At 47.7% G+C, this 24080-nt stretch overlaps 1 protein-coding gene across 1 annotated transcript in view; it reads left to right on the top strand.

Annotated features, from left to right (window-relative positions):
* Nucleotides 1-4: 4 nt before the first annotated feature.
* The window catches only part of LOC130132195 (plexin-A1-like), a 171377-nt gene continuing 147301 nt past the window's right edge, over nucleotides 5-24080 (top strand). The window contains exon 1 of the mRNA XM_056301754.1: nucleotides 5-31. Within this exon, the coding sequence (XP_056157729.1) occupies nucleotides 5-31 (27 nt within the window). The remainder of the gene's footprint in view (nucleotides 32-24080) is intronic.

Below are 24080 nucleotides of genomic sequence, written 5' to 3' on the forward strand. Positions count from 1 at the left end.
CGTGATGGCGGCCATCATGCGTTATAACATGGTGAAATGTAGGTTAAGACTTTAAGAGAGACACACTTTCCCAGCGTAGGCTTTTGTGCATTTGCACCAAGTGCTGTGTGTTTGCTTTTATTATATCACATCAACTGTTCTGTGAGTGCCTATTTGCCAGAGATAAGGCAAGTACCTCTTAAAAGCTGTTTGTTTAGCAGGCAGTTTAAAGCGGCTCTCCTGCTTCTCCCTCAGTGATTGTCATGTTAGGCAACCAGATCATAAAACACTGCTACTGCTTTGTTTAGACAGCACACAGTCACATTGATCCATACCTCTCCGCGGCTTGATAAAAACTACACTCCGCTGTGTCACCTCTCTTTGTGTGTTTAATGTCGAACCACAGAACAGTCTAAACGACCAAGAAGCAAGAGATAAGAGCGATAAATAATCGATCTCAGGAAAGATGGAGATCTTAGCCACCTTTACTGTTTCTGTTGTCCTCCTCTGTTTCCCTTGGTCTCCCTTAGATCAAGATAATCAATTTAAATTTGCATGAACAGGGGTGTCCGGGTAGCGTAGCGGTCTATTCCGTTGCCTACCAACACGGGGACTGCTGGTTTGAAACCCCGTGTTACCTCCGGCTTGGTCGGACGTCCCTACAGACACAATCGGCCTTGTTTGTGGGTGGGAAGCCGGATGTGGGTATGTGTCCTGGTCGCTGCACTAGCGCCTCCTCTGGTCACTTGGGGCGCCTGTTCGGGGGGGGGGGACTGGGGGGAATAGCGTGATCCTCCCACACGCTTCATCCCACTGGCAAAACTCCTCCCTGTCAGGTGAAAAGAAGCGGCTGGCGACTCCACATGTATCGGAGGAGGCATGTGGTAGTCTGCAGCCCTCCCCGGATCGGCAGAGGGGGTGGAGGAGTGATGGGGACGGCTCGGAGAGTGGGGTAACTGGCCGAAAAAAATATAAAAAAGAAAAAAACGAATAAAATTTTGCTTGAAAAGCCATCTATTAGATGTGTATTTCTCACTGATTTTGCATGTGCTCATAGGCCAGTTGGTGGTTGTAGTCTAAAGGTGACATGGTCATGGTAAACTTTTGGGTTGATGGCCCACATTGAACGTACATTTCTGTTAAATGACCTTAGTATCAGAGTAAGTTCAGAGAGGAAGTGTCAGATGAAAGATGCGTGTGATGTAATTCCAGTGGTTTTGATTTCCTGTGCTTGCCGTACATGTGGCGTGGGCGTACGTGTGTAAATGCGTGTCATGTCTTTGTGTTTGTATTCGTGTGTTTCTATGTATGCTCGTGTGCTATATTATAAATGCAGTGCTCCTGCTTTAATTTATTCACTCTGTATGTAAACTGGGTGCTTTGGACTGTGTGTTGTGTCTTTTTCTATCTGTGTGTGTTTGTGTACCAACCCGGTCTATGGAGATGGCAGCTCTCGGGGAAGGGGGGGGGGGCTCATTTGAATTCACTCCCACTCTCTCTGTGCTGCTCCAGACCTGTCAGCCGTTCAATATTATGAATGTATAATCAAGTGTGTGTGTGTGTGTGTGTTTGTCACTCACACCACACAATGGTATGGATTTGCCGTTTGTTATGGGGGGGGGGAAAGTAAAGAGAAAGACGACACACAATGCAATGTTGACTAAGATTCAGAGCTGTGCATTTATCAAAGTGACACCCATTTCGTTAGCCTAGTAGAAACTTCTTTATTTAGCTATTCTCACACACACACACACACACACACCTTTTCTTCTCCGCCGTGATGTACACCAGTCAAGGTGTGTGTCCTTGTGTGCATGGAGCAACACAAGGGTTGTCATGCATGTGTGTGTGTCTGTGCTAACAGGGCTAAAGAGTCAGCTTCGTCTTCAGCGGGCTTCTGCAGCAGGGTGGGTGAGGGTGACAGCAAAACCCCAGAAAACCCACTTCTCCTCGACGAGACACGTGTGTTAAGCATTTCATATAGCAGGAACCACACACAGTGTTAGTCATCAGACCATGCTGATAGCTGCTCTTTTCCACCCATGTGGGGAAGATCTGGGAAAGATGAATGAGAGAGGAAGAAAGAGAAAAGGAGAGAGGGAGACAGTGTGAATTAGTAGCATGTGATTGGAAATGCTGTCTTTTCCCCCCCTGTTATATCTATGATTTTGCAAAATTGGGAACATCTAACCTCTTATGGGCAACTATGCAGACTGATATCTCTTCCAGTGTTTTCACCACCGCTTAATTGTTGTCTGCCTTGACAAGAAATCCCCCCCAAGCTGTGTTTTTCACTGTACTACCTAAATTTTATTTAGGCCCATCTGTAATCACAATTTTAAAGCTGGATAAAGCATATAACAAATTGCATGGTCAAAAAGCATCTCCTGGCCAAAGCGCCCAACTGCACAAATAAAAACAGCGAGGGAACCCTACAGCAGATATATCTCAAAAGTCTGCATTCTGTCAGCCCCTTATATAATTTGAGCCGTGAGCGAGACTATGACTACGTGGATGAATAAGAGCACCGTTGGGGGGGGGGGGGCTTCTTAGTCTATAGCACGTCACTAACGATTCTTTTCAATTTCGTGTCACTGTTGGTGTGCGTTCAGGACCGTTGACCAGGCAAAGTTAGCTAAGCCAAAACGCAACTCAAGTGGGCCGGTCGTCACACAAAATCGCGTAGCCTGTGTAAAACTAAACAGAGGTCTGGCTACGCCCAGATTAGTCGTCGCGTGCAGTATCACAATTCTTATTCATTTTGTACATATATTTATTGATGTTTTTATAACACAATATAAAAGTGAGCTATTAGAATTTGGTTAACATGGACAGTTAACCAAATTTGAGGGATTGTGAACCATTTACTAATGCCGGGAACAGACTACACGATTTCAGCCCGATTCTGATACGATTTTGTTGTCGCCCGACAAATTTCCAGGGTTGGCCCCGATTGTGAACGTCGGGAATGACGAACAGGCGTTTTACTCAGTGTAGTGTGACATAATCGAAGAACAGCAATGTGGCGTCTGGGACGTCCCACGACACCCCAACTAAAAGTCTAGCATGTCAGATTTTTTGTATTTTCCCGCCTAGTCAGACATCTCCTATGATGTCTTCCATGGCGTTGACCAATAAGATGACAAAGTGCGCTCTCGTGCACGTATGTAAACATGACTGAGAGAAATCGATGCTGCTGTTGCTGCTGTCAGGTGGAGCAAAGGAACCGAGGGAAGGTTCATTGAGCAGTGGCAATGATACCTCTGCCTTTTTGATGTTTCCTCGAGGGAGGAACATGACAGAGTCAAAAAAGATGGGCTAAATGCTGGCGAGAAATGGCGGAGGCACTTAAGCAACCCGGTGAGTAGCTGGTTAAGCTATGCTAGGTTAGCATTCCCCAGGAGCCGCAACGGTGTCCACAATCATTTTTTTTCTTTCTTTTCTTTTCTTTGTTGTTTCGGAACACAAGGCTGCCAGTATCACACAGCGTTTCTGTAGCCATGACTGACAACAGTGCTGCGCGATTTGGTGAAAAAGTCACATTACGATTATTGTGAACGATATTGTAGCGAATTTGGCGGGCAGTCCGGCAACTGTCGCAGCTAGGACGCGACCCCGGATTTCCAGCTCCATGGGCGACAACGTTAACCAATCGACTAAAGGGTCTGATCCGTTAGCCAAGGGCCAGCTAGTCTGTTCATCAGTGATCTTTACACTATGCCCCCCCCCCCCCCTTCGGGAAGCGCGTCCCCGCGCTTCAGCATATCAGCTCCCTCACGCCTTTGGGCACACATGCTTCCGATGACCTCATGGTCTCACAACCCCACTTCTGACACCAATGTAGCGAATTCAGGGGGCAGTCGGGAACCGCCGCAACCAGGACGCGAACCCGTGTCTCTCGCACCACCGGCGACTATGTAAACCTGTCGACTAAAGGGTCCGACCCATTAGCCAAGGGCTAGCGAGTCTATTTATCTGTCCACATTACAATATCATGATTTGCGATATACGAAATTTATACATATACAAATAATACAAATTTGTCGTGGTGTCACGACATATAGCGACTTTCATTTTGCATATTTTACACAGTACTTCTTTCTGCTCAACAATGCTGAGGTTGAATCCAAAATATCGCCATATAACAGGTCGCGTTTTTTTTTTTTTTGCCACCAGTTCATCAGCCTTAACTTGCTCATTGTCATCGGAATCCACTTTTATCTTCTTTCTGGTCTGCACACAGCACACCGGATAGTCATGTGACCGTAGACGCTTCACTGTCTAAGAAGAGACTGATTGGTCATCTTTTAATTATGGGCGTAGATATGCAGACTGCACACAAACAGACGTTCGCACACGCACATTTTATTATTTCATTAAATCACAATCTTTCGCGGTTATATAATTGCACAGGCTGACATCGCGATTGCGATTAGATTAATCGTGCATTACTAACTGACAATTTGACTCCTAATGAACTCACACAAGATCGTGAAAGGCAGCGTACGGCGATTGGTCGGGGCCATACTTGTAGTGTTGCCAGTCTCCTGGCCAGGACATGGCAAGAATTAATGGCACTATGATTGCCTAACTTGACAAGGTGACTAACCACCATGAAATACAAAAATATCGTGTTGTCCGATCCCGGCTCAGTGTAGCCTGTGCCAAACCAAGGGAAGTTTGTTGGCACTTCAAGTTATAACTATTTTTTTCTGAGATTATTACTTTTGTACATATACTTGTTGATGTTTGTATAATGCAAAGAACAGAAAGGGAAACAGAGATTGCACACAGATCCCTAACCGCTAGCGCCCCCCCACACACACACACCTTGACTAAGAGAGTGTCTGGGAGAAACACTGTCCTTGGTATGAAGGTGTCTGCTTCCTTATGGGCTGTGTCTGTGCACTGGCTCCCCAGATTCTTTAGTGCATTTGTGTGAATCCACAAAGGCCACGGTGTGATGACGGAGCACTTTCCAGCTCCGAGAATTTCGCATTGAGAAAACAAGTGTTGAATGCTGTTTATGTAGCCAGGCTCCGGGCGTGGAGAGAGAGAAAAAGAGGGAGGGGAGGAGGGTCAGGGTCAGGGAGAGGAGAGAGAGAGAGAGAGAATGAGCGTGTGTGGATGATTGGGCTTCTGGGACCCAATTCTGGTGTGCTGAACAATCGCAGTTGGAGAGAGAATGATTAAAGAAAAGAAGGAAGGCAAAGGTAGTGGGCTCGGAGAGAACCGCCGTTACAGTGGCTTTTGTGTTTGAAGACAATTCAACAATTAAGCTGTAAACAAATCCGTTGACATATCTTTCTGTTTTCTCTCCCATTACCGTGTCTTCTAGCTAAAGATGCTCTGCCTGATCTCTTCTCCATCTCAGCTTCTTCACCCATTCCATCATATCTCTTAGGTCTTCGGAGACCTCACCATGATGAAGTAGAAACATTTCAAACATACCGTCGTCTGAATTATTTACCAACCTGATTCTTGCCTGATTTTTTTTTTTCCGGGAGCATATGTCAAGTAAACTACTCAAAGATGGACGTAGAAAATCGAAACATGCGGTCGAGCCTCGCACGATTCCTCAGTACTCAGGTTTCATACTATGCTATGCTGTGTAGCTCCTTTGACTCACCTTTCCAAGGTTGTCGTTAAAAACAAGAAGGGGGGCATGCTTAATGTCCTAGTGAATACCCTGTACCTCCCTATCAGCCCTGCTAACACGCCATATCTTTCTCTCACAGACACACACACACACACACACACACACACACACACACAATTGTGCATAGGGAGATAGCTTTTATTAATGAACCCCAGTGTGATGGGACACGGATAGGAGAGATGGAGCAGCAGGGGGAGATGGATGGGTAGATGAGAAAGCATAGGAATTTGGAGAGATGGTTAACCGAGATATTGATGAAGAGCAGAGAGGGCAATTTAAAAAAAAACCGTGAGAGGGAGAGGCACGGGGAGGGTGTCTGTAATGAAGAGCGTTGACGTCCCCCCAGCGTGACTGGCAAATTCCAGTGGTCGTCTGGATAGCGCATGTGGTCAAGGGCCAACAGCTTGTGTGTGGATTTAGGATTAAACTCTGTGAAGTTATAACCTTCCCGTTTATTACCCACCTCGTCTTGCCTCTTTCTGTCTAGCGGTGTATCGTAGTATTCATTGTTTGTCTCATCTTGACCTAAACTATAGCCCTTTTCCTCACACAGGATGCAGAAGCGCCGCAAAGCGTCATTTGTCGTGCGAGCAGGAGCCCAGCTGTTCACACCAGAAGCACATTTCTCCATGCTGGTGAACAAGCGAGTCTGCCTTTTTTCTAATCACACATAGAGCCGATCTTTATCACGGGGTTCGGTTGTGGCGCATGGAGAAAAATAGACCAGGAACTATCGCTGCAGATCGCGAGCCGGCTGTGGGGCTCGGTGCCGCGACGCGCCCTGTCTGAATGGCCCAATTGCTTAACATGGGCGTCCATTGTGAACTTGTGGTTATGCTCACCATCTTGCCACGCATAAGGAAACATTACAGAAGAAGAAAGGCATCTATCACCCTCTCCTCCCTTTAACCTGAACTTGGGCACATGTTTTGGAGGCTGGCCCATCCTTCTTTCCTGTCTCTTTCTCATCCTGTGTCTATCAGTCTGAGCATGTGTGTGGGTGGGTGTGGGTGCGCGTGTGGGTGGGTGGTTAGGGCACTGCCCTTGGCCACAGTTGTGAGGATCTCAGGAACTAAGCTACATCTGTCCATGTAGTCACGATTCAGCAGATGGACATTCAAGTGAATCTTTGTATTTTATTCAGCCACTCTTGGTCACGACTGCATGTTTAAGGACTGTTGAGCACACACAATGCAAGGCATCAGTACACGGCACGCACCACGAGACACAAACACACAGTCTCAATAGGTGGTCTTGCTGGAAAGATCAGACATGAGAGGATCCCATTGGATAATCCTATACATTTTTAAGTCTCTGTCTCTCTGTCTGTCTGTCTCTGTCTCTGTCTCTCTCTCTTTCACTTACACACACACACACACACACACACACACACACAGACATGGGTTAGCATTCTTCAGCTGGTCACTCCGCTGGGGGTCGATGTAAGCCATCTGCTGTGTGTATGTGGCCAGTGTGCCAGGTGGTAGGTGCCCCTAGTGACAATGCAGTTCCCATTGTGGCTGTGCCAGGCTCAGGTGGGCAGGGGGAAGGGGGAAGGGCTGCCCAACGCCCATTCATCTGCTAGGGATATTAATGGACCAAAGCCAGTGGCTGTGATGTCAGAGTAGAAAAAAACATTAACAATTCAGTGATAGCTTAGCTGGCTAGAGCAGCTAACCCAAGCAGATAGGAAGGTAACATTTCTGCTGAAGAGCTCACAGCTGATGGTTCATTGTAGCAAATATCAGCGGGGGAAGACATAATCATTACACCTTGTCTCAACTGTAAAGTTAAAATGTACACAAACCACGGACTATCCAGCAACTTGTATCACGAAGCAACGATTAAAGGTTAACTATGTCGAGTAAAACCTGGAAAAGCTCTTTACTTCAGTCCCTGTTCCAGTTACTCTCAATAATCTTGTTTTGTGATATAGGTCCCGGGTTAGTTTACCTGATCCGTTACTGCCTTTTTTCCATTGTAATATGAGTGAGTATAATATCCTTTCTTTGCATATGTCGAAGTGGGATCATGGGGCGACACGGTGGCACAGTGGTTAGCACAGTCGCCTCACAGCAAGAAGGTCCTGGGTTCGAGCTTCGGGGTAGTCTAACTTTGGGGGTCGTCCCGGGTCATCCTCTGTGTGGAGTTTGCAAGTTCTCCCCGTGTCTGCGTGGGTTTCCTCCCACAGTCCAAAGACATGTAGGTCAGATGAATTGGCGGTACTAAATTGTCCCCAGGTGTGAATGTGTGTGTGTCAGCCCTGTGATGGCCTGGTGGCCTGTCCAGGGTGCCTCCCCGTTTGCCGCCCAATGACTGCTGGGATAGGCTCCAGCATCCCCGCAACCCTGAGCAGGATAAGCGGTGTGGATAATGGATGGATGGATGGATGGATGGATGAAAGTGGGCTCATGCAAGTCCCTTCTCTCTATTCTCAATACAGAGGCTGTTGGTCTCTATGGCTAATCCTCATACCGAGGTTATGTTACTCTTATTTTTGACCAACTGGAGAAAATCTATTAAACCAAAGAGGTGACTGCAGAGGTGGGACTTCCTGGGGCAAGTGTTGAAAAATAGAGACAGGGCGTCCATCAACGCGGCTGGGAAAACAGGTGCTCGCCTGGTATTTTGATACAGCTGGGTATGACAGTCTCATTAAATATAATGAGAGCGATCTGTTTTTGCATTTGACACTCACTCACCGGCTATGGGACAAGGTGTGAGGTTGCTTTTTGAGTTCTGCCGAGTACAGGTCAGTTGGTACTGTCACTCTGACTTGCTCATTTACTGAATGGCCGCGGGTCCCATCGTTGCTGAAGGTGGAGGTGAGTCACATACAGTTGTGCGTCTCACAGGCCCTCCTTATGTCACAATCATGTCGAAGGCCAAAGTTGGTTTATAAGCAAAGTCTTCTGATGTCACAGGTCTTTTTCCTTCCTTCTTATCGTCCAATTTCCTCTCACCTCAGGCAGGTCTTGGTAACTGTTAAGCTTTGTTCAAGTTGAATGAGGCTTTTAATTGTTTTAATCTTATTTTAAAGCCTTGTTAATTTAAAGTTACCTAGGATTCAGGGAAGAAGTAAAGAACATTTTCACAGACGAGCCCGGGTTTTTCCTTCTTAAATTGAATAAACCTCGTTATTAATTAACCCATTTCATGTGATGTGGTGCTAGCTAGACGTTACAGAAGCGTGCCGGTCTTCCATGTGTAGATGTGTAGGGCTGTGTGTACTCGCTGATGGGTTTCATTGTGGATGCTAGCGTAGTCATCACGAGGCTGTCACAGCTTGTTGGCAGATCATTGTTATGCTCGTGGCATGTAACGCAGCAATGTCAAGTTGTGTATGTGTGCGTGTGTGTCCTAGCTACCCAAATCTACCCAGTGTGACATGCTGTAGACCAGCGTTTCCCAACCCAGTCCTCAAGGACCCCCTATCCTGCAGATTTTCATTGTAACGCTGCATAGGTAGCCCTGCTTGTACTTACTCAACCAATCATCTCACAGCACTTAATTATGCAAGGTGTGCAGCAGCTGACATAACTCATTGCTGATTGGTTGAATAACTACGAACAGTTACCTATTCAGGGTTGCAAAGAAAATCTGCAGGATAGGGGTTCCTTGAGGACTGGGTTGGGAAATACTGCTGTAGACAGCACACGTATATATTCTCAGAATCCACAGCTCCTCCAAGCAGTGCCTCGCTCTGTTGTCTTCTTCCCAACATGTTGTGTTTTTCACGAAAACGCCTCGCTGTCCTCAGCCCGTCCCTGTTCTTTTTATGGACCTAGCTGCGTGCGATAATTTGGCCAGGGGAACCGAGCCACAAGTTACTTGGCTAGAGCAGCAACACAGAGGCTGGCTTTGTGAGAGGCGTCTGCAAGCCCTCAGTCATTAGTTCACACACACACACACACACACACACACACACACACACACACACACACACACACACACACACACACTCTCTCTCTCTCTCTCTCTCTCTCTCTCTCTCTCTCTCTCTCTCTCTCTCTCTCTCTCTCTCTCTCTCTCTCTCTCTCTCAGAGACAGGATGAGACGGGGAAGGGGAGGTTGCCCGAGAGATAGATTAAAGAGAGAAGTCGAGATGCAGCTCAATGTTTTAAGACAAAGGAGAATTGATAGTTTTCATTAGTGCTTCCTTTTTCCCCCCATTTAATTTAGTTCTGTCACAGCACCGTCAGCTATGGGCCCCTCTGTCGACGGCCCTGAATTATAACGTGTATAGCGCCCCTAAACTCTTTTTTTTTCTCCTCCCGGTAGCACAAACATCTAATTGCGTCCTTTCATTTCATCATGCACAGTGAGGTTTCCAGTGTGTGTGACAGTCCAAGCATATATACGTCCCGCTCTCTGCAGCAGAAGGCCTGTGTCCTCGCACGCGTCCTGGCATGAGAGCGGTGGCGGGGTAATTGAAGGCAGTATTACACTGGGCTAGCGGTAGCTGGCGTGCTAGCCTCCCATGGATATTGACTGGTCAACCGTGGACGTTTTCATATGCTTCCGACTGTGTCGGCCTAGCCAGCGCTCAAGGCTATCACAGCTGCACTCGGGGGGGTGGGGGTTGGGTGGGGGAGACGAGGGAGTGTGTCTGCGTGACAAATGCTGTATGATGGTCTCTTTTTGAGAATGTAAAGAGTTGTGTACGTGTGTGTGTGCGCACATCTCGGTGCATGTGTCTTGCTAATGCATGTGGCTTTTAATTATCTCTTGTCAGTGCCAGCCCGAGTCCTTGTCCCATCTGTTGGCATGCCCCCCCCCCGGGTGTCTACACTCCACCTAACAAAGTACACAACATCTCTCCCTGTGGGCTCGCTCTCCCACGCACACTCTCTCTAACAAACTAACCCACACACACACACACACATAGACCTCTGAGGCTATTATTGCAGAATTACACCCAGTGACGAAAAAATGTGTGTGACTTCTGGCCTTAATGGCTACCCTGTGTGGTTTGTGTGTATGTGTGTGTGCATGTGTGCATGCACGTGACGGACATTCTTCTTAAGTCTGGATAGAAATGGGTTCTTCTACTCTTTCCCCTGCTTCAGTTTCAGGACATATCTGGTTTTTTGGCTGTCTTGCACTCATCTGCTCCTCACCTGTTTTGTTTCCTGTCTTATAGATCCACGTGTCACAGTTGTGTGACCTTGTGTGTGTGTGTGTGTGTGTGTGTGTGTGTACACGCGTGTGTGCGGAGATAATGTCTTCCCTATGCTTTCTCCAATCATTTGCTCTCATTAGGGGGGAGAGCCCAGGTGTGTGTGTGCATGCACAGATTTGAGAAACTGAAACGTACCCACACCTTCACAAATAGAAAAAAAAAATGCCCACGAGCAACCCTACACATCACAGCATGAACACATCGTCACACACAAAACAGTACACGCACAAGGACACGTGCACGCCTCAGAAACGGGCTGAGCACGCTGACTGTAACAGGAGCCACTAATGAGGAGTCGTTTTACAAGATTTAACACACCCATGGACTTGCATACACACCTATGGACAAACACATACACACATAGGCATGCACACACAAACTCACCCACACACTCTCATCAAACCGGTGTCTGTAACCCAAACTTCTGTCCTACAGTATAGGAACCCCATCTGTCATAATGACCGAATTCTGCTAATTAGCACCCGGGACAATTAGGGGCCCTGTATGAAGTGACGCTATCTATTCTCCATGTAGCAGACCTTAAATGATATCTTCTCCAAAAGTCAATATTTCGATATCGCCACTCATCAAGTTGGTGCTCTGTGATAAACACTCAGATGTAATTACATACCGGATAAGACCAGAGCACCAGCACGGTGTGTCGAAACTGCAGCCCTGTAACCGGGATCAGAAGGCTGTAACTGCACTCCGAACTGCACTCTGCAGTCTGTTGTTGAAGACTTTTGCAGTCCCCCAATAATCAAAGTAGCAATGCAGTTCGTAACTGTGTGCAACTGTGCCGCACGGCGCTCACTCACCGCTTCAGTATTCTCACTACAGCCGCGGGCTAATGGAGCAGAGTGAAGGGCTGAGGAGCGACGGGAAGACAGGAGCGGAGAAGGAGATGGGGAGATGAATGCGGAATTTGCCATGTTGGAAATCCATTTTCAAGGGAAGATTAAAAGGAAAAGACTGCTTCTCTCTCTCACATGATCAAACCAAGAACGGGCGAGTCTTTTTTCTAGGTCATCTCCATTAGGCTGACTTGGTTGGGATAGATCATGGCATCAAAAGAATTTCTGTTTCCCATCACATATATGCAAAACTGGATTGTTTTTAATATTCTATCTTTTTTTTCCCCAATGTAGTGCCTGTTCCTCAAAAAGAGGCAATAGAAGAAAAAATAATTACATAACTGAATTCAAGAAAAAAAAATTTTTTAAATTGTTGTTTCACGCAGTTTTTCATTCGTGAAGTTAGGAATGGTTATGGCCCAAGGAAGTAATTTAATTGTTCGTCACTGGGCTGGCAACATCACGGCATCATCTTGGCCTCTGAATCCAATGTTTAACACAGACTGGCAGCAGGTGACCACTGGTCTCAGTTCTGGCACGGGACAGTGTTTGTATGTCTGTGGGGAGTGAAGTTGTGCACAGAAAAGGGAATCTAATGCCTTGGCATGGCTCTCACTGTGCCAGCTGGCATAGCCAGTGGCACACCTGGTAAATGGCACAATTCCAGGGCTCCGTGGGCACATGCACTTTTGGCAGTGCATAGACACACTTGGGCACACTTGAAGTCGCAGCTCAGACAAACTACCAAGCAGTGTCGAGGGAGCACGGCATGAGTAGCACAGCGAACGAAAATTACCTTTGGCCCTGAGTGTCAGAACCACTCACCCCCCCTGCCCCCCCCCCACACACACACATAACTCAGTTTACACCAGCTCACCTCACTTGACCCACTTACGTATGTCTTTGTTAGCGAGCATAGTAGTTAACAGTCAGCACTTTGGCTCGAGGTAGACTTTCTTAGACTGCCCATCCGTGACTAAATATCCCCACAAGCCCTCATCAGTTAAAAAAAATGCCGGTTGTTAGTTATGATCCACTGCTATTGGAAAGATACTCTCGCAGAAGGAAGACAAGCACACGTAATTGTAGCTACTAATTCACTATGTATTCTCCCTAAATCTCCATAAATAACAGGATGCAAAGCCTTCCTTCATCTCCATTACATCAAATGATAAGTGTAAATGAGTGCAAATATGTGAGTTAGTATCACATTAGCTAATCTACTGTGAAGAATACAGACAGCATCCCAAGCAAAGACACATAAGATCTCTCTCTCTCTCTCTCTCTCTCTCTCTCTCTCTCTCTCTCTCTCTCTCTCTCTCTCTCTCTCTCTCTCTCTCTCTCTCTCTCTCTCTCTCTCTCTCTCTCTCTCTCTCTCTCTCGCTCCCTCTCCTTCCCCCCCCCCATGGGAAGTGGGGTTATCAGATTACCCATTGCCAAGCTAATAGATTCTTAATAGATTGTTTTTGATTAGTTCCTCTACTTTAGTGACATTAATGTGATTAACTTGTATATAGCTGCAAATGTTTGAACACACACACACACGCACACACAAACAGAGTGTATAACTCAATGGTGGCTTTGGAATGATGTAGGGTTTATGTGCATATCCGTGTTTCTGTACTGCCAGACTCTCACGTGGTGGTCAGGGTGTTTTTCAGGGGTAGTGTTCACATGAAATGCAGTCTTCAGTCGCTCACTTTCTCCATTAAGAGCAGACACCCACATGCACACACACTTTCACTTGGTGATATACACGCACAACTGGAAATATCCTTAATAGACATGGAAACACACTCTCTCTCTCGCTCTCTGGCATCACACACACACACACTGAAATACAACTTGCAAAGCCACATAAACACAACCCCCAAAGCGTCATCTCCCCTCCCCTCTTCCTTTCTACACAGCATGCTGCAGTCTCATGCTGGTTTCCTAATTATCCACCACCCCCAGAGGGAACAGCTTTAGCCCAAGGCCTACTCACAATGCTAGCAATCTAGCTGGCTAACTGCCCAACATCTTGCTTGCTTCAGTCTGGTAGTTTACAGTCCATTGCTGGCTCTTCTCCACTGACCCTGCAGCTAATCCTGTTAGCATAAGAGTTAGCGATAGCAGAGTTGGAAGCTGATCCCCCATGCTGGTCTAATGCCCTTTAGCTAATCTTTCTAGCATGACTGGTAGCAAGAGTTAGATCTCCCTTCAGTTTCTTTTGGTCATTTGTTATAGCTGTAATGCATAGGGTAGCAATTCTATTGTGATTATTGAGTCAGTGTTTCATTTATTGTTAATAAAGAGGACTAATTGTGTTCCAGGAGTAGCTTAGATGTTTGTTTTTAGCTTAAGCAGTGCTAACAGAGAAAGTGCTAATGGCTCTATTATTGGTACAGCTGACCTTGTGACTTTGCAATTTCCATCTGCTAAACACTTAAAAATGAAGAATTAGGCATTTTATAAGGGTGTTCTCTGGGCTATGCACATCTCTCATTGACTCCCTTTCTGTCTCATTCCACAGTACGTCCTCTCGACAGAGTGTCTTAAGCCTGAGCGAGAGAGAGAGAGAGTGAAAGAACATACTGGTGCCATGATAGATGATGTATATTCATCAATCCTTTTTTTTTTGTTGGTTGAAATGGTCAGAAGTGAAGAGCTTCAAATTTGTCTTGCCAGTTACACACTCTCTCTCTCTCTCTCTCTCTCTCTCTCTCTCGCTCATACACACACACACACACACACACACACACTCATATTTCAAGGTACAGTAGATACCACACTAACTAAAATGCACTCTATTTTTGTTGGTCTTTCTCTCCAACTTGTTCTTGTAACCCTCTCTCATTCAGTCACACCATCCTCTTGTTTGTTCTCCTTCTCGTCTTTTCTCCATGGGATTAGTCATTAACTGACGGACTTGGGCTGATTGCATCTATTCCCAAGGCTTGTATTTGTTTGTGCAACTTTCTCCTTCCCCACCTCCCTTGTTCTATTTCCTGCCGTCTCTCCCTCCCCCACACCTCCCTCTTTTTCTCTCCCACCTTTTACTTCCCGCTCTTTGTCACACCTTCCCCTTCTCTCTCTTCCTCCCACTCACCCAATGTTTGTCTCCACCTAATCACCTGCTATCCCCCCTCACACTCTCTCTCTCCCTCTCTCCATAACTTCTCCATATCATTAATTAGCCAATGTAAATCTAAATTAGCCAACACTATGTAACCCCAACCCACTACTCTACCTAATTGGTCATTTAGCATGGCTACCACTTCAGTGGAGCCCCTCCCTGGAGATGGTCTCTGCGGCCTCTCACAACACATGAGGCCATTTGGAGTTAGTCTCCAGCTCCCCGTGGTTTTAACAATAGTCTGGCCAGCCTCTGACTATGCCAGCACCCGAAGAAGGGGGTGGGGGATCGAAAATGGCAGGGGAGAGGTAATTCTCCTTAGACTACCCCCCCCATCCATTCTTCCATCCACATGCTGCTGATTGGATGGATTAAGCTAATTAAAGCACTGCAAGAATCCCTAGAGAAATTATATACACAAACACAAACACACACACACACACACAAACAAAACAAGCATGTAGTCACACATTTACTCGGTAATGAAGGGATATGCACGGGTAAACACAACAGAAAGACACGCACAAAACACGAGAACATGGGCATGCACGCTCACACATATGTGTGCACGCCGAAGCAGATACGGTCTGAGAAATAAATGACATCACTCATTATAGTATGTTATACTTCACGATGTTAGCCATGGAAGTCCTTCAAGAGTCCAAAGGCAACATATAAAATACACCACTTAAATATTTTACGGCTGAAGTTCATAAGCAACAATGAACCTCAAAGATTCCCGCTGGATTTCTGTTTTAATCGAGATATTTTATGCATTGAGATCTTCTATTAATGTGAAAGTAAGCATAATTCTTTTATGTAGTCTGCCCCCCCCCCCCCACACACACACACACAAACACACACACCATCTACCACCACTGTACTCATTCTGTGATTGCTGCAAGCCCAAGCCTGGGGACCACTGAACATGAGTTGTAGTCCATAAGAGCATAGTGCAAAGTGCTGTCTATTTATGGGTCAATGGGATGGAACAAGCAACATAGAAACAACACTCAAACCTCATTATAGTTGTGTGTGTGTGTGTGTTTGATTGGACAAAACGTGCTTAACGATGTCTGTGCTTTTATGATGAATAACTGTTTAGTTTAGATCCATTAACCAACTGAGACCGCTCCACTGGACAAAGAAAAGACGGTTGTTTAGAAAGAAAAAAGACGAAGAAAGGCGAAAACTGTCCGTCCTGCTTCAGAGAACAACAGGAAGAACGGGAATACTGTGTCACTCAGTAGAAATTCCCGCCGGCTGTTTCTACCATCAACATATTAGCGGTGACACTGGAAAACTGTCTGCTTCCAGGGGAAAAAGACTATTAGATTACTGATAACCTCGGAATGGGCTGGTTTGGACGGAGGGCGAGAAGGCATGTTAAAAGATTGTGTTGTGTGTGTATGTGTGTGTGGGGGGGGGGGACTGACTGCTGCTCTGCCTCTGTGTTGTATAAAGGCATCCCCGGTACTGCTGGGTGTGTGCGATGACTAGGCTTGTTCCTCAGCTTTTCCGTCTGTTCTTTCCACCCGGCCTCGCTGCCCCACCTCCTTACTCTGAATCTCCTTCCCCAGCCTGTGACCATCAGAACTTCAGTGATCTTTGGTGTCGTGGTTACAGACAGCGTTGGGTTGTATCGTCTAGGTGACCTATTGCAAGGAGCCAGGCAGTGCATCTGTTGTGTAGTGAAGGTGCAGGTAAACCTCGGGACTGTCCCCAAGAGAGTCGTGTTTCATTACTGAGCAGATGATAAGAGCGTTTGAGAACGCAACGACAATGCACAGAGACAGAAACACAAGCCTGTACACACACACGCACACACACACACACACACACACACAATAATAAGGATTCGATAACATGGGAGTCTTCAAGTTGTCTCCAAATCCCATAGTAGCGGCCTACTCCTCAATTGCCATGGCAACAGCAGTCAGGGCAGCCACAGCTACAGTCGGGTGAGGAAGAGGAGCGACGAAGAGAGAGAGAGAGAGTTGTTTGTGATGGAGGCAGGGGATTTGGAGCCCCTCCTCTCTCAGAAAACACTGTCACAACAGCATGGCTGTGTCGTTCCGGTGTGTTTGAATGTCACGGTACACAACGCCACTGGGATTACGGTAACGTCTCCGCTAGAAAAAAAATTGGGCTTGTAGGTCATATGTTACCCTATGTGTTTGGGGGGGGAGAGGGGGAGATGGAAGGGAGATGAAACTGCAGAGACGGCACCCTTGTTCAGTTTGGTCTCCGGGCGTTCACGTTGTGTATTTCTGTTTGTGTGCGTGCAGGTTCAGTTTGATCGCGTGTCTGCACACTCACACCTACCGAGCACAGTGGCTGTGAGTCGCATTCAGGCTGCTGTCTCCATAGCGTTCATGTTGTATCCCTGTACCGCTGCACTGGCAGCATGTCTCTCTTCTATTATGCTGCGATGGCGAGCACTCGCTCCTGTTTCAGCCCATTCATGAAGCTCCTTCAGTAGTACATGCGCCATAGTGAGGCCAAGTGGAAGGCAAGTTGGTTAAAACTCAGAGCCAAAGGCATCCGGGTAGTGTAGCGGTCTATTCCGTTGCCTACCAACATGGGCATCCCGGTTCGAATCCCTATGTTGCCTCCGGCTTGGTCGGGCGTCCCTACAGACACAATTGACTGTGTCTGTGGCCGAGGAGCCGGATGTGAGTATGTGTCCTGGCCGCTGCACTAGCGCCTCCTCTGGTCAGTTGGGGTGCCTGTTCGGGGGCAAGAGGGAACTGGGGGGAGTGGCATGACCCTCCCACGCTCTACACCCCGCTGGTGAAACTCCTCACTGTCAGGTGAAAAGAAGCGGCTGGCGACTTCACATGTATTGGAGGAAGCGTGTGGTAGTCTGCAGCCCTCCCCGGATCGGCAGAGGACGTGGAGCTGCGATTGGAATGGCTCAGAAGAGTGGGGTAATTGGCAAAGTACAACTGAGGAGAAAAAGGGGGAAAAAATCCCCCTCCCCCAAAACAAAAGGAACAAACTCACAGCCAAGACCGAGACATGCCAGAAAGGGATGGGTGATATGTACAAAGCATGTTGAGCTAAAGGGTCTAGAGTCTATATTAAACAAGATCAATCACGTGTCAAATAATGTGCTGAACTGATGACCATGAATTAATTATGCTGTAAAGAACATGAAGGATGAAGGGCACCATCCTTGACAGGCAGCCTCACGTCTTTCGGGTCTCCTTTCTAACTTCAAGTGAACAACAAATGTATAGTTTGTGCTGTTTGCTGAAAGCGATTGGTTGACAGAGACTCACCCAGGTAGTGTTTTTAGCACATGACCCATGGATCATGATTATATCCTGCTGGCTGTCACTTGGCGATATTCACCTCCTCGCTGAATATATAGGTGTGCCTTCGTCTTTATTGTGCTGTGCGACAGGGGATAGATGCACAGCGAGCAGACACTTCGTGTCAGGAGTCCAATGGAAAATCCATAGTTTCATTACAGGCTTAGTAGCAGGAACGGGACTGGGAGGTGACCGAGGCTCCATCATGGGCCCTATGGGAGCCAAAATGGCTACATTTAGAGGTGCAGTGGAGTGGAGAGGAGGCAAGAGGGTCAAGGGTGCCACTGGGATCTGTGTGTATTAGAAAGGGAGGGAGAGCGGCGGGACAATCAAGTCCACGTGCACTAACTGGCACAGCTGCAGTCCTACATTTGTCACCTTTCGAGGCTTCTGCTATTCTACAAAGACTGTGTGTGTGTGTGTGTGTGTGTGTGTGTGTGTGTGTGTGTGTGTGTGTGTGTGTGTGTGTGTGTGTGTGTGTGTGTATAAAATACACTTGTCAGGATCATTGAACCCACACCTACACCTGTCCACTTAGTTGAAATGACTCTTTTTGTCTGAGTCACACGCTCGCATATCCAGGCCAGCAGGGATACCTCAGCCCTTCGAACCCACCGACACGCCACAGCACGGGGTTTACGTTCCAGTTCCCAAGTCTTAAAGGGTCAAGCAGCGTATCTTGCTCATCCCCCTCTTCTTCACACGCAAGCACCCTACATTACACAACACGGAGTCAGCCGCTAAAAGGCGACTTTCCGATCAGCGACCCCCACCAATCCTTCGCTCTTCCAGGAATGAACCCCAGAGAGGGTGGGTAGAGCCGCTTGAGTTATTGGACAGGGCTCGAGGCGAATTAATCCGGGGGAAAGGTAGGCCAGGCGTCACCGGGGAACTCATGCCTTTTGTTTGTCCCTCTTGGTGATTAGAGTTAAGAGGCAGGCTTTGAGGGAAATGAGCTTTCGATTGGACCGTCTGATAAAGATGTGGGGTTGTAATTGTTAGTGACCTACAAGGGCCACAACTCACAGATCAGGTGAAGGAGTGCTTGTTTATGCATCTGTCTATTCCCCATGGCAGTGTTGTAAGGAACGGGGAGTCCATCCTTTCAGACATCCGTCAGTCCATCCCCCCTCTCCCTTCACTGGCTGAATCGAGAGCCGGGGTTCATGGGACACTTAAACATTATGCACTGGACTCGAGGACGGGGCCTTAAACCACGGAAAACGAGACAGTTCCACTAAGGTGGAGGTGAAGAAGGTATTAGAGAGGAGAAAGGAAGCGGAGGGAAGAGAAATGTGGGATGGGAGAAGAGGCGACGCACACTTAATCAGACTGATTGCTTGGGGCTCTTGCTCCTCTCATTGCATCATCTCTCTAATGCATTGGCCTTGCGTAACTGTGTGTGTGTGTGTGTGCGTGTGCATGCACGTGTGTGTGTGTGTTTGAGTGTATGTGTGTATGCTTGAGGCTTCACAAGAGTCCAGAGCAGAGTGCACACTGTATTAGTCCGGATCCTTTCACGTTGCATAATAGCCGACACATCTCCTGGTTAGATGTTGTGGACGTCGGGGTGGCTTCAGGGGATTAGCGGCCTCAGCTGAAAAAAAAATGCATGTTGGGATTTTTTTTTTTAATAACACCGAATTAATAATTAATTGCGGAGGTTTTCCAACTATGGGTCAGATCGCACAAGTGGGTTGCAGCAGGTGACAGAAAAAAAAATACACATTTATTTTCTGTTTTTGTGATCAAATGTTTTATTTATTCGAATGAAAAAAAAGGGAAGAAGAGAAAACATTCTCACTCTTTTTTCATTCCGAAATATCACTAAAATACTGTTTAATGTTGACATGCCTGTTTAATGAACAGTGTCGAGAGGGTTGTTGGTTATCTCGCTTTCTGACAGATGATGAGAATGTACTGCCTGTTTTACTGCAAAATTATTTGTTGGGTTGGCACGGCGGCGCAGTGTTTAGCGCGGTCGCCTCACAGCAAGAAGGTCCTGGGTTCGAGCCCCGGGGTAGTCCAACCTTGGGGGTCGTCCCGGGTCGTCCTCTGTGTGGAGTTTGCATGTTCTCCCCGTGTCTGCGTGGGTGTCCTCCCACAGTCCAAAGACATGTAGGTCAGGTGAATCGGCCATACTATGGATGTATGTGTGTGTCGGCCCTGTGATGGCCTGGCAGCCTGTCCAGGGTGTGTCCCTGCCTGCCTCCCAGTGACTGCTGGGATAGGCTCCAGCATCCCTGCGACCCCGAGAGCAGGATAAGCGGCTTGGATAACGATGGATGGATTATTTGTCGGGTCCCAGGCCAAATGGTGGGTCACAGGGTGAAAAGATTGGGAACTCCTGATTTATTGTCCTGCCTTTGTTGTTGTTGTTGTTGTTGTTGTTATTGTTGTTGTTTTCCCCCATAAAACAAACTTCTTCCAATTTTTAATGCTATTACTATTGCAGTAGCCTTTGGCGACAGGCATGGGCGCACGTCCGTGAATACTGGGACGGCATCCGGTGTTTTACCCGTGCCCCCGTCCATAGGGTTAGTGGTTGTGTCAGGAAGGGCATCCCATATAACATTTTGCCAAATTATTATGCGGATTGACAAAAGACCATACCGGATCGGTGGAGGGATCAACAACGACCGCTATTGGTGCTGTGCTGTGTCCTCACAGGCGACCCCTAAGAAACGGGGAACAAGCTGAAAGAAGAAGAAGAAGACTATTGCAGTAGCCTACTGATACTGGCACTCGCACTCGTGACAGGCGCAGGAAAGGTTGCGTCGCACACCTAAGCTAGCCAGTGTTGCAGAGAGAGTAGCGGTGGGAGAGGTTTGAAAGCCACCATGGTGTTGAGGGTCCTTGCTTAGTGAAGGCCTCATTGGATGTGACTCGGCATTACACGACCCTTGGTGTTATCCAGAGGTTGTTGATGTGTTGGTCGACACTCACCCGAGTCTCTTCTGAACATGCACACATGTGAACAATTCCCTCTTTTGTCAAAAAAAATTGATGAATAAGTGAAGAAACAGACTGGAGAATTAGGGAGTTGCTCCTTATCCGATGTGAGGGTCTAAGGACAGGATGTTGTGTTGCCGTAAAGCCCCTTGAGGCTAATTTGTGATATTGGGCTGTACAAATACAACTGACTTGACTTGACTGGCAGACAGATGGGCTGTTAGATTGAAGAGCTTAGTGTCTAAAAGCTATTTTATTAAAGCGCGCACTGAAAATGTCCCTCTCCTAAATGCTGACTGGATATGACCCATAATTTTTCCTTGTTATGGTATCCTACAGAACACACACACACACACACACACACACACACAAACACAGAAATGCACACGCACACTGTGACTTCCTCCTTACTCTTCTCGTCTCCCTTTGGAGAGTGCAATAAAGCCGAGAGCGATGCAAATTGGGTAAAATGTTCCGGAAAGCGTCTGTTCCCATTGGGACCTCGCTCCTCCAACACACAACGCACACACACACACACACACACACACACACCCACTACTACCCTACTACATGCACTTGCAGTTGTGTTAATATGAACACAGAGTGTGTGTGTTTGTGTGCATGCATGTGGGTGTGTGTGTGTCTGTGTGTGTGTGTGTGTGTTCATGCTTCTCCATTTCTCCCTGGTTGCTGTGGGCGAGAGCCTATCTCCGGTATGAGTTGAATCTGAGAGGGGGCAAGGAGAGAATGGAGTGAGGCGAGTGTGGAAATTGAGGGCACCTCTCGCAGACCCCAACAATTAGCTGCTCGAAAGGCCCGGCTGGCTGTTAATTTGCCTGTCAGAATAGAGACAGAGCGAGAGAATAATCATAAGAAAGAGTGTGGAGGAGGGTTAGATAGCCGGAGAGGGACGGTGTCGAGTTGGACGAGATGGGAGGAAAGGAGGACTAACGACGGGAGTGATGAAGGAAAGAGGGAAGGAAAGGAGAGGTGGGGTACAAGTGGGAGGGGAAAGCAAGCGATTGGGTAAAATAGAGTTTAGACGGTCCGGGGGCGGGGGGGGGGGGCTTCGCAGAGCTTGGAGAGACTTATGTCTGATGCTTTTAAATCAGGGAGATTTGACAGCACAGTGCCTGCCTAATGCCTCATGGGCTCCTCCATAGGGACCCTTTCATTAAGAAGCTGAGGTGGTGTCAGTTGTTCTGTCAGTGTAGCAGGGCTCCAGGGTGACTGAAGACGTTCAGCAAAACAATAACGCACTCGGACGACACTTTCTAAGGCACACCTAGTATGTAGAAGTGCCTCATTTTGCTTTCAGAACAGCCTGATGTCCTGGAGTTGCTGCTGGACAAGGTGCTGGAAACCGTCCTCTGGGGGTCTCGGTCCGTGCTGACTCCATGGTGTTGTGCAGGTTGTGTCAGCACCTTGATCGTGTCTTGAACACGCCTGGCTCCCCTCCAGCCCAAAACACACTCCTGTTACATTGCCGTCTGGGGACTGTGCAGAACTTAAAAGTGAAGCCCCCTCCCTTTTCTCCCCAATTGTATCTGGCTAATTACCCCACTCTTCTGAGCCGTCCGATCCGGGGAGGGCTGCAGACTACCACACGCCTCCGCCGATACATGTGGAGTTGCCAGCCGCTTCTTTTCACCTGACAGTTAGGAGCTTCGCCAGGGGGAGGATCACACTACCCCCCCCCCCAGCTACCCCTCCCCCACAACAGGCGCCCCGATCGACCTGAGCAGGTGCTAGTGCAGCAACCAGGGCTCATACCCACATCTGGCTTCCCACCTGCAGACACGGCCAATTGTGTCTGTAGGGACACCCGACCAAGCCGGAGGTAACACAGGGATTTGACCCGGCGATCTCCGTGCTGATAGGCAGTGGAAGAGAACGGCTACGCTACCCAGATGCCCCCATGACGTTTTTTTTTTAGAGAAAAAAATATCCAGGGTAAGTCAAGGGTGCAGGCGTGTTTCTTTGGTAGTGTTGCCAGCACCCTATTTCTACCAGTAGGTACCTACCAAGAGCTTTATTTATCGTTGGCTATTGTCTAGGGATCGGTGCCTTGCACAAGAGCACTTTGGCGGTAGTTTTTTAAGGCGGGAAGGTGAGCTGCTCATGAGTGTTTTCCAACCGTTGTCCTAGCTAGTGCTCTTAGCCTCATAAGCCATCGTTTCCAACTTCCGGCATTGTGTCCCGTAAACAGCAGCGCTCACATGGCTCTGGGAATGCTGCAGAGCATGGACGACCTGCTGTGGGTGTCGTCCAAATGATGTCAGCATTCACCCTCTGTCTGACTGGCTCCCACCCCCGGCTGCCAGTCCCTTCAAGTCCACATAGGGCGGACCGACTTTTGGGAGCTTGAATGTACACCCCCTCCGTGTGTGTGTGTGTGTGTGTGTGTGTGTGTTTGCATGTGCGCACATCCATATGTACCCAGTTGGAGTAGATAATGAACCATTACCCTTACAAAATAGGTCTCGAGGAAAGCCACCATCTGCCCCTTATGTTTCCATATGTTTGTGTGTGTGTGTGTGTGGTGTGTGTGTGTGCGTGTTGCTTGTGACTTATTTTCTCAATGGAACGGTTTGCTTCATTCACAGCTTTTGACCTTCCTAAGGAGCGAGTTAAATCCATGGTCTCGGTCTTGCTCTCTCTCTCTCTCTCTCTCTCTCTCTCTCTCTCTCTCTCTCTCTCTCTGTCTCTCTCTCTCTCTCTCTCTGTCTCTCTCTCTGCTTATGTATTTATTTAGCATCTGACTCAACAGACTTGGCATTGAAGCAGGGGACGATACAGGGAAAGCAGACAATGAGGCTGTGATGTAAGTTAGTTTTCCTGGAAGAAGCAACAGAGAGGAGTCGGGTGTGCGGGTGTGCGGACATGGGAGGAAAGGAAGAGGGGGATCAGTGTGTTTGCATCTGTCTGTACTTACAGTCAGAGCGGGCGGCCTGTTTCTAGCCACTTCACATCGTGTTCTATCACACGTACGTATGTAACACATTGGTAGACTGCCCAA

This window comes from Lampris incognitus, chromosome 2 (genome assembly GCF_029633865.1).
Source record: "Lampris incognitus isolate fLamInc1 chromosome 2, fLamInc1.hap2, whole genome shotgun sequence".
NCBI classification, from domain to species: Eukaryota; Metazoa; Chordata; class Actinopteri; order Lampriformes; family Lampridae; genus Lampris; species Lampris incognitus.